Source organism: Chinchilla lanigera, unplaced genomic scaffold (genome assembly GCF_000276665.1).
Source record: "Chinchilla lanigera isolate Chin_1 unplaced genomic scaffold, ChiLan1.0 scaffold00030, whole genome shotgun sequence".
In the NCBI taxonomy this organism is placed as follows: Eukaryota; Metazoa; Chordata; class Mammalia; order Rodentia; family Chinchillidae; genus Chinchilla; species Chinchilla lanigera.
Genome location: NW_004955431.1, coordinates 21,146,753 through 21,157,764, shown reverse-complemented (window position 1 = coordinate 21,157,764; position 11,012 = coordinate 21,146,753). Strand labels below are relative to the sequence as shown.

General features: G+C 30.9%; 1 protein-coding gene across 6 annotated transcripts in view; it reads right to left on the bottom strand.

Moving 5' to 3' along the window:
• Positions 1-11,012, bottom strand: part of Ccdc172 (coiled-coil domain containing 172) — a 94,458-nt gene that overhangs the window by 36,168 nt on the left and 47,278 nt on the right. For all 6 annotated transcript variants that reach the window (XR_001234579.1, XR_001234580.1, XM_013515753.1 and 3 more), the window contains 2 exons: positions 5,326-5,442; positions 4,007-4,172 (listed from right to left, as the gene is read on the bottom strand). Coding sequence is in view for 4 of the 6 variants with exons in the window: in XM_013515753.1 (XP_013371207.1) it covers positions 4,007-4,172; positions 5,326-5,442 (283 nt within the window). In the remaining 2 variants the exon portion in view is untranslated. The remainder of the gene's footprint in view (positions 1-4,006; positions 4,173-5,325; positions 5,443-11,012) is intronic.

Below are 11,012 nucleotides of genomic sequence, written 5' to 3'. Positions count from 1 at the left end.
AATGTTGTATGTCTGTTAATGTTTCCCTCCTTTTATCTTTAAAATAAAAATAAATAAATAAATAAATAAAAAGAAAATGGAGTCACCTTGAAAACATAATATTAAGTGAAATAAATCAAACACACAAACTTAAATACCATATGGCTTCTCTCATAAAAAAATAATGAAGTACAAATATAGAGAAGAACAAAATGAAGAACTGAGGAAAGGAAACAGGGAGATAGACCTTTTCAAACGGGAAGAGGACCAAGAGTTGCAGGGGCATAAAAGGATTTAAAATGTGTCATGTACATTTAGCAATTACCTGTATGTATCACAAACAAGAACTAATAAAAAGTGTAAATGGGGCTGGTATCTAAAGATGTACAGTGGCAGGAGAATGTGGAGGGGAAGGAGAATAAAAAGAAATAAAATACACTAAGTACCTGTACCTACTCCCTTAGATGAATGTAAATATCATGTTCTGCAAATTGTACTCATAAAAAAGAAAATTTAATAAAAGGAAATAGTTCATTTATAATACTAACATTTAGAGAACTAGTAACAATAAAAAGGCAAAGACAATTGAAACATACCTTGTTTTTGGAATAGGAAGATTCAAGATTGGGAAGGTATCCATCTCCCTAAATTCATTAAAATTTAATACAACTAAGTAAAGTACATGTTCTTTGGAACTTGACAAATAAAATTTAACTTTTATGTAGGAAAATAAACACCAGAGAATCAATACTGAAAATCAAGAAGAAAGGATTGTCTCACTTGAAACAAACCACACTATGAAACTAAAATAATTAAACAACAAAATAGAGAAAATAGAGCAACAGAAAGATATACAAACTGGCATATGTATGAATTTAACATATGACAAAGGTATAATTTCAAATTTATTAGAAAAAAGATGAATTATATAACAATGTTAAACAATATGAATTATAAAACAGTGTTCAACAATATGAGATATATAACAGTGTTTAAAAACTGACCAACAACTTGGAAAAAAATACAGTTGGATTTCTAACAGGTTACACCTAAACAAATTATAGATGGAAAATAAAATAGAAAATTGCCAGAAGTAAAAATAGGTAAATTTTTTCTTAACTAATTTTATACAGAGAAAGCCTTTCTAAATTGGAGGTAAAACTTGAAGCTATAAGGAAAATACTGATTAGAGTGACTACAATCTTTTTTTTTTATACTTTTTGGTGCTAAAGCTTGAACCCAGGCTCTTGTGCTAGTTAGCCACACAAGCACTCTACCACTAAGCTAAAGTCCAAACAGCAAGGCTTTTATATTTATATGTGATTTTTAAATATACACATGCTCTAAATAAAGTCAAAGAGTAAACAATAAACTAGGAAACAATACTTATAACATGACAAAGGACTAACTTCCTAAAATTACAAAAAACTCAAGTAAGTCAGCAATAACAAAAAACAGATAAAAAATATGAACCAATTCTGTTCACAGAGAAGGAAATAGAAATGGTCAACAAACTCAGAGAAGTAAATTTAACTTCAGGTACAATTATGGAAAGGCTATTTAAATCAAGAATATATTTCTTTGTCATATTGGCAAAGACTGAAATTACTGATAATACTCAGATCAGTAACAGTTTGGAATAATAACATAAGACAATAGGCACTCTATTTTTGGTAGGAAAAATAGTTCAGTAATTCAAGATGCTTAATTTATCATTCAGGCTCAATAATTTTCTTTGACATTGCAATTTCATTAAATCTTCACATGCAAATATATTCATAAAAGTATAAGAACATGGAAACGCAAATGGAATCTCCTACTGATAGTCAAATAGGTTGTTTCCTGATGTTATTTTGTTTTCTTCTCAAAACACCACTATTGGTCCTATCATTGGCATACCATTTTCTATCCATTCCAAAAATTTTGCTTCTTTTCTGAATCTTCAACTCTGTGTCTCTACTGACTCTAGCCTATCACTATTTAAATACATTCAAATATTTCCCATCTCAAAAATGAAAAAAACAGAAAAATGAAAAAAAAAGATTATCTTTTTTCTTCACCAGAATGATTTTTTTGATTTTCTTAATGGTTAGAAGGTATACTATGTATGATTTCCATTGTTTTAACTTATTTGAAAATTGACCTTTTCATTATAAAATTCTCCTCTTTATCTTTGGTGATACTCTGTACCTTAAATTCCATTATATTTGATAGTAAACAGGCCCTTTAACCTTTTTATGTTTATTGTTTGCATAGAACATACTTTTTTTACCTATTTGGTTTCAACCTCATTGTATCTTTAAAGTTTCTTTAGACTCTTTTCAAGACAATATATAACTGACTTTTTGCATCATTCTTTTATGTCTTTTAATAATAATTAGTCCATTAATATTTAATGTAATTATCGACACAGAGTTAGGGATCCTATTTTATTATTTTTGTCTATATATTCTCTGTGACTTATTGCAAATATTCTACTTTTCTCACTTTAATTCAGACTACATAAATATTTGTAAGATTCTCTTAAATTTATACATTGTGCTTTTAGCTATATATTCTTCATATTAATTGTCCTAGGAATTAAAAAATAAACACCTGTGGTAGCTATTCTACAAGAATCCCTCTTCTTAGGATTCTCACCCATAAGAAATGTCTGAGGGAAAAGATAAAACCCTTAGTCTTCCTGGGTACCCACACTTTAAAGACAAACTCTGTGATGTAAATTTGAAATCTCTTCCTTTGACTGGATAAAAATCCAGGTGGTGCCTCAGAAAAACCATTAAATCAAACTAGAAGACCATTAAGAAATGTAAGGAAAGTGTTTCTCGGGAGATTCAGCAGAAGCCCATTATTCCTAATGGAATATAACCCAATAAGAATCATGTGAGATGCATAGTTTTTTGAGAACTGTGTTTCCCTAAACATACTGAGTTTGAATTGAAATGGATAGGTAGTAAAAAGTTAAAAAGGAGCACTTAGGTATCCAAAGTTCTACAATACAAAATCTGGCTGAGAAAAGTAGTAGCTGCAAACAAGAGCTATCTTTTATTAAAAAAAAAAAAAAGACTCTAGAGTAAAAAGCCAGGAGCACAGAAGATGGACCTAAGAGTCATGGAAAATTATTACTAAGTAAGACCAAAACTTAGTCCTAATCAGGTAATTTCAATATTTCTATAGCTGGATTTCAGAATTGCTATGGAGTAATAATACCAGTGTATTCCAGCTTTTTGAACAGATGTCTCTAGTAATTAGCTTACGCCTATGTTACCACAGTATATTGCATGTGAGGGGAAAACTAGTGCTTTTACTTTGAAATCTTCAGATCAATAGGAAATACACTCAATGAATTGCACAAGGAATGACAATCAAGGAGCTTCATCTGGACCTGATTTAGATGAAGAGATGCTAAACTTTTAAGCTTAAACTAATGATTTGTTGTTTATTTTCCTTATTTCTGTCTACATTAATCAATAATAAAGTCCTGTTGTTCTTCATTAACATTTAATTCACTCCCTCCTCTCTTTGGCCATTGCTTTAATTAAGCATTTTATTACACAGTGCAATAACTTGCAAACTAGTATTCCCGAAATGCAATTTACATCATTATGTAACTTTACTTCCCAGTTCATGTTGGTTTGATAGTAAAATGAGATTGATAACACCATTTCTAACCAGTAATACAGCATCCATCACATTACACTGTAGATACCTGCTATGGGTTTGTTTCTTCCACTTTTAGTTTCATATCCACATGACCTAGCACAGTACCTATGACATAACATAGCAAAATCTATATTGAACAAATGACTAAATGCTTGTGCTACATGCACTACTAAAGAATTTGGTACTATTTACAATAAAAAGTACACTTTCATTAATTCATTAGGACAATTAAAATTAAAGTGAGAGACATAATTATGTAATAACACAATCTGTTAAAAAGGTTAAATTTATGGAAAATTCATTCATTCAAAATAAATTATTTTTATTAATTCCATTCAAATAAGGTGGTACTATGTATTCATACCTCTTTTTAAAATGTTTGCCTGGTTTTCTAAGTCAGATATTTCAATCTTGACATTTTCTTTCATCAAAAGCTCTCTTTTCTTTGCTATTTCATACTCATTATTAAAGTCTGTAATTTCCTTAATAAATTTTTCTTCCTCTTCTATCACTTTTTTCTTCATAGCTGCCTGAAAAAACAAAAACATAGATCAAATACAGGTATTACTTCCAGTAATATTTCTCTTTTCTGATTTAAAATATAGTCATTTGGAATTATTAACAATGAAAGTATAAAATTATACTACAAAATACTTCATTTCTCAGTAATACTACTAAAAAACTGAAGCTAAAATGACAATAAACTATCTTCAGATGAAAGATTTATCCTTAAAGTTTTTCAATAACTATGATAGAAATTCTATCACTCATTACTGTACCTGTGTTTATTTGTGAATTAAACTTTATAATCACTCATGCTATTCTGGCATTACAATATAAAATTAGGTGGCAAAATAATGCCCAATCTTGGAAATTAAAAATTACATTCAAAATAATATAGCTTTGCAAGAAAAAACAGAAAAATCAACAAACAAGGATATCCTGAGAAATATTTTTAAATGCAGATTAATGAAGGTACAATTATATATTCACTTCAAAATCAGTTCTAAGCAATTGTTTGTATTTTATGAAATAACAACATGGTGTGAAAATGACCATTTTCAAAACTTTTGCGAATACAAAAGCCTAAACTTTTTGACAATACAATTACTTAAAAATCATTATTTTTTTTTATTTTTTCTAAGGGATGTCAACTAATTATGGACCACATTCAGAAACTTCTCATATCATTCAAAATCACATCTTTTGCCTCTGACTTCTGAACTATACTTTTAATATCTTTAAATGTGTTTTTTTTAAATGATACCTAATCACAAGTCTTATCTCCCAACTGGCACTGCCACTCAATTTGTTGGTCTTGACTTAAAATAAAAAGATAAAACAATATCCACACTTTTACCCACAGCCATAAATATGCCTAAAGCATGAACCTTTCAAAGCATTAAAACTAAAGAATTAAAGCCAAAGGAATTAAAATCAGTTGTTAACCTTTATTATAGGCTTATTACAATTGCAAATAATTTCTATTTTACACCCGTCAATAGAATTCTTTCAAACTATATTTCTCTACCAATTAGTTTTAAATAGCACTTCATACTTTCCTCATCTGTATAGTACTATCTGCCAATATGCATGTGGATAATTTTCTAAATGTACACGAAGTATATTTAAATAATTTTGACAGGTTTATTGAAATGGAGTTTTCTAAGTGGTTAGACTTACAAAGGTTTGGAGAAACATATTTCTTTGGTTTGTAACTTCACTGCATTGTCTTTCTAAGGCATTTTCATAAACTTTTGAAAGCTGTAAGAGGGAGGATTTTTCAGAATACTGCTGAACCTTCAAAGCCAAGAAACAGAAATTAGAAACAATTGGACACTTTAGAGTATCTTAGTTAACAGATTTGCATAAAGTAATTTTCTGCATTAATCTTTAAAATGCAAAATGAAATTCACATTAAATATCTTAGTACATATACACTATCTACAGAATTACAGTTTTAAGACTCTTCACCCCAGTAAGACCGGCAGCTCCTTGAGGGAAGGGAGTATGCTTTCCTCTTCCTCCTCATCCTTGCACAGTTCTTAGCTTATGCACCCAAACTATACACACTGAAATCTGTTAAAAGTTTATACAAAAGCACAGTCTTCTTAAGAATAAAAGAAGGAAAACATACTAACAGACATCCATTTACAAAACAGCATAAGAACAATACACACAATACAGAGTTACAGACAAAGTGGTAGGAAATTAACAGTGGTTGTTGTATTACATATTGATATCTTCAAAGTGGTTTCTCAGGAAAACAAACAGAGATATGCAAGATTGATTGAATAATTAATCATTAACTGTTCCCTTCAGTAAAGTGATAGAAGTCAGTAGTACAACTATGTTAGCTATCCTGTATATACATACATACATAATTTCCCCTTCTTTCTTTTCTCTTTTCCCTCACCCCAGTTGCTCTTTACTTGTGAGCATTTTCCTTTCATTTCACAATGTCTGTCATACCTTCTAATTTTTATTCACTCTTTCAGGTTCTTACACTAGTGAGGCAATACATTGCTTACACATGGAGGTCTGTTTTATTTCACTTATGATTATGGTCTGTAGTTGTGACTATTTACTTATAAAAGCCTTGAGTTTATCTTCTTTGTAGCTGAGTAATATTCTATTATATAAAAGTACCACAATTTTTTTATCCAGTGCTCAGTGGATGGACATTTGGGTTGCTTCCACAATTTAGCAATTACAAATTGCACAAAAGGAGAGTTTTCTATTCTCACAACTTATGGATAAATTAGTTACACAATATGACAAATAATGAGATGGGACAAATTTGTAGCTAAGTGGTAGAATGCTTGCATACTCAAGGCTCTGAGTTTTATTTCCAGCACCACAAAACAAAACAAATAAAATAATGAGATAAAATATACAAAATATAGGCAAAAACTCAGTCCCATGAATGTATCATATGAAACATAAACCTTCTAAATTTCTCAAACAGGTTTTAAGCATTCATTTTTCTTTTTTTTATATATTCTTCAATTTTAGAGGGTGGTTCAAGATCATTTTTACCTCCAGAACTTGCACCAGTGGGTTAGCAATGATAGCTAGGCTGGTACAATCTGAAGACCATCCCATCTCCTCTAGACATTTACCCAACAAATTCCTTACAAGCAAGATCAGAGACCAAGTCGAATGTGTCAGTGTGTGGGGAAGAGGACCTCGTATTTGCTCACTTTCCTCAAGAACTCATTTTTCATTTTAGTACCTCATTTACAACTGCTAAACAGTAACAGATAAAACAAACATTAATATTAGATATGTAATTACCATATTATTTTATTTGGGCTTTAAAATATGGCATCTCCTGAGACATGAATATTGAAATGAAATTCAGTGAGTTTGATATATAAGTTAAAAATAATGTTAGACTGAAAATAATTTTTCTGCAATTTTCAGTATTAGCCCTCATACAAAAGCATCACTTCCAGTTTGCAGCTATTCCCATCTTTACAGAAAAAAGTATATAAATTCAACTTAAATTGCAGAAACCAAGATTCAAGTTATTTATAAGAACTTCCTCAAGATGAGAGGTAGGTTGTGAAATTTGTCCCAGAAGATATCGAGCAGTAAAGAGCCTAGGAATAGTCTCGTCCAGAGGCAGAGGTTGGTTTAAAAAGCATTTTGAAATATGACAGCTAAAAAGCTTTGAAATATAGGCATTTAAAAAAATTAGCTGTAGGGGCTGGGGATTTAGCTCAGCGGCACAGCACCTGCCTGGCAAGCGCAAGGTCGTGAGTTCAATTCCTGGTACAGGAAAAAAAACAAAACAAAAAAAATTAGCTGAAATAAAATATGATCTTACATGTATATAAGATCACAGTACTATCTACAGTCATACCACCCTGAATGTGCCCAGTCTTATCTGATCACAGTACATATGCACAAGGCTACAGTACCTTCTGCTACTACCTCACCAACTCTATTTTAATAAAGATTAGAGAGGTACAATTTACATGACTAAATGACTAAATGAACAGAAATAATACTTTTAAAATTAGAGGAAGGAAGAATTAAATAATTGGTAATTCATTATCTGACAAGAAATAATTATAAAACATACATCCAAATCTATCAAATCATGTAGAAACCAACAAAGGCAAACAAGACTGTGATGGTGGATTCTATTAGACTTAGAATAAGCAACTACTTCAGGAATATTTACTAATAATGTTTAGGTAAATGAGAATAAAATAATATCCAGAGAAGTTTGATCTTTAATAAAGGTTATATAATTAATTAAGGACAATCCCAGGACTAAAATCCAGTTTTTCTGACATCCTTTCTTCTAAATTATGATGTTAACATGGACATATTTTACTTATTTCAAAGTAATGAAAAGGTAATTCTGGAGCAAAAGAGACTTCAGTCTTTCATAATAGTGTAAGTTGAAAGTATATAAGCTTATGAGACATTCTTAAAACTTATCAAACATTAGGTCCATGGTAGTTGATGAAAAGGCTATATGTACATGCTTTTTTTAGGAAATTAACAACGATTATTATATTGCAGATTGTTATCTTCAAAGTAGTTGCTCAGATTACCAGATACAGGCACATAAAACTAATCAAACAATATAAGCATGAACTGTTCCTTTCAATGTAGTACATACTTTCAGAAATGCTATTTCGAACAGCAACCATGTTCCAAAATACTTTAGCAACCAAATATTGGGTTAGATAAAGTTTGGTTCAGTCTATTAAGGTATTTCACATATGATGTTTTCAAAATCAAAATTCCTAAATTTTAATTCTTTTTCTGACACTGATCTTTTACAAGAAGACCTGTGTGAAACTCCAAATTGAAGAAACATCACTCATTGAACGAATAAATTCTTAAATGTGACTTCAGTGAACTTATTATTCAAATGCAGAAAAGTGTTACACTAAGGACTCAGAAATTCAACACCTTTATTTCAGGTATGAATAACTAATAGCTAAAGACTACATTTATGTCCCCTTTCTGTAGAAAGCTAATAAGAAATATTAAACGGAACTATATAATAGACACACTGGCACTTAACTGCAATATTTACCACAATTTAAAAAATGAAGCCTATATGTCCAAACTTGAAAAATAGACAGCTATAATTTTGTATTTCATATATTAAAATATATAATTTTCTTTCATAAAATTCTATGTTAACTATCCATTTTGAAGTTTTTCTCTGCTTAATTTTTTATTATGTCTTTCATTCTCATTTTGTCTTATCCTGCTTTTCTTTTATTTTCATGTTTTCCTTTTAATCAAAACCCAAAAAGTCCCAGAGAGCCCATAACTATAGAAAGATTATAGTAACATTAATTTTTAAATTTACTTAATATCTACAATGACAACACTTAATACAAAAAGGTCTTGGGAGGTAGGGGAGATAGTATTATAGAGAAAGTGCCAGGACTTTAGGGAAAGTAAAGTCAGGAAGAAGAATCAAGCAAGATGTCTCCGATATTTTTTTTCTTTTCTTTTCTTTTCTTTTTTTTTCCAGTACCAGGAATCAAACTCACAACCTTGCACTTGCCAGGCAGGCGCTGTGCTGCTGAGCTAAATCCCCAGCCCCTGTCTCCAGTATTTTGATTTACACTGTTAAGGACTTCAACAGGCTAATCCTAGAGTCTTCACTTTTTTTTTTTTTTTTTTTTTTTGGTTTTTCTCCGGTACCAGGAACCGAACTCATGACCTTGCGCTTGCCAGGCAGGCGCTTTTGCCACTGAGCTAAATCCCCAGCCCCTAGAGTCTTCACATTTTAATGGAAGTAAAGAAATAAAGACATGTGGATCTGCCCAGTTCTTCTCTGTCAAGTATGAGTTATTAATCCTTCAGGAATAAAATAGCTTTTCATACTACTGATTTATAAAATATATACCAATTATTTCTTAGGTTCTTCCTGTTATACCAACTAATTTCTTAAGTTGCTTTTCTATGTTTATGTGTTTGAAAAACAGAATTACTGTTGGGTGAAATTTAATTAAGTGTTCTAAATATAAGCCTGAATATACTCATAGAATCAAAAGATGGCATTATTTCACACAAAAAAAATAATCACCAGAAATATTTTAACTCTCTTGTTACAAAGGTGATGGGTAAAGAACAGAATGAGAAGATACTATAAGAGATTAAAAAATTGTACCATAAAAAACTACTTCTAAATCAATTTCCTTGAGTCAGATTTGAGTTGAAGCACTATCATATCCATGGTAGCTTGGAGCATTTATTTTATGCTAAGTACAAATTATTGAATCTGTTCTAAAGAGCTACAAACAATACCAAAAAAAGGATATAGAATTCCTAATGGCAGGAATACATATTTCTTACTCACATCTCTCTCTGTCTTCTTACTAGAAATGAAAATATTTGTGTGCAGCCTTAAAGGTGCATTCCAGAATCAAAAGCCAAAGCTTTGTCACAAAACGTTGTTTGGAAAGTTTCATTTATAACATAGTGCCGAACGCCTTGCTAATTCTGCTTCTCTCAGCTATAAATGTATATTTTTTTCTCTGTTTATTCCTCTTGGGATATTTGATTTTTCAACAGAGTTTACAGTTTTCCCAGTGAGCTGACTTATCTGGTCAACTAGGTCAGTTTTCAACAAAGCCATGATTTGTGACTCTGCTATATTTGCCTGCGTGCCTTTAGGTATTTTTGCACAAGAAAAACTTGAAAATTGAAAATGACAGAGGATTTTAAATTTATGTTTGGATCCAAGTAAGCAAAACACAGAGCTAGTCTTTGTTTTGTGTGCTGTTGTTAAAAATAATCTCAGCTTGAAGAACTGACTTTTTGCTGATTAAATGTTCTGCTCAATAGCATAATAGGCAACTTCACATAAAAAAGGGTCATGTAGATTTCAGATGCTTAGAACTGTAACAACTGAGGAAACAAGTGTGGTTGTTTCAACTCTGATAAAGGACATTTTGAATGTTAAGCACATTAATGGATATTATATCAATAACAGATGTGAAGGTTTTCCTCTTAATACTAAATATTCATAAGTATGTTTCTCAACCAAAGATGCATATTTTGAAAGTAACTATGACACAATAGCACTACTATAGTAAGGAAGGTTCAGTCTCAGAAAATTTTAGTCTTCAAAATGGCTTAGAACGCTTTACATGATCTACACCCTTTAAGACTCTTCCACCTTTTCTACCACCAGGTTCCTCCTTATTAAACCCTTCCAGCCTTCAAACACACTACCTCCTCGAGCCTTCGCTCAGGGTATTCTCTGCCTGGAAATCTCTTTCCCCACACACTTCACGATACTAGAAAAACATATTTAAAATCTTGTAGTGGTATAGGCTTTCCAAACCTGCAGTGAATTCTGAAGCAAAAAAAAAAAAAGGATT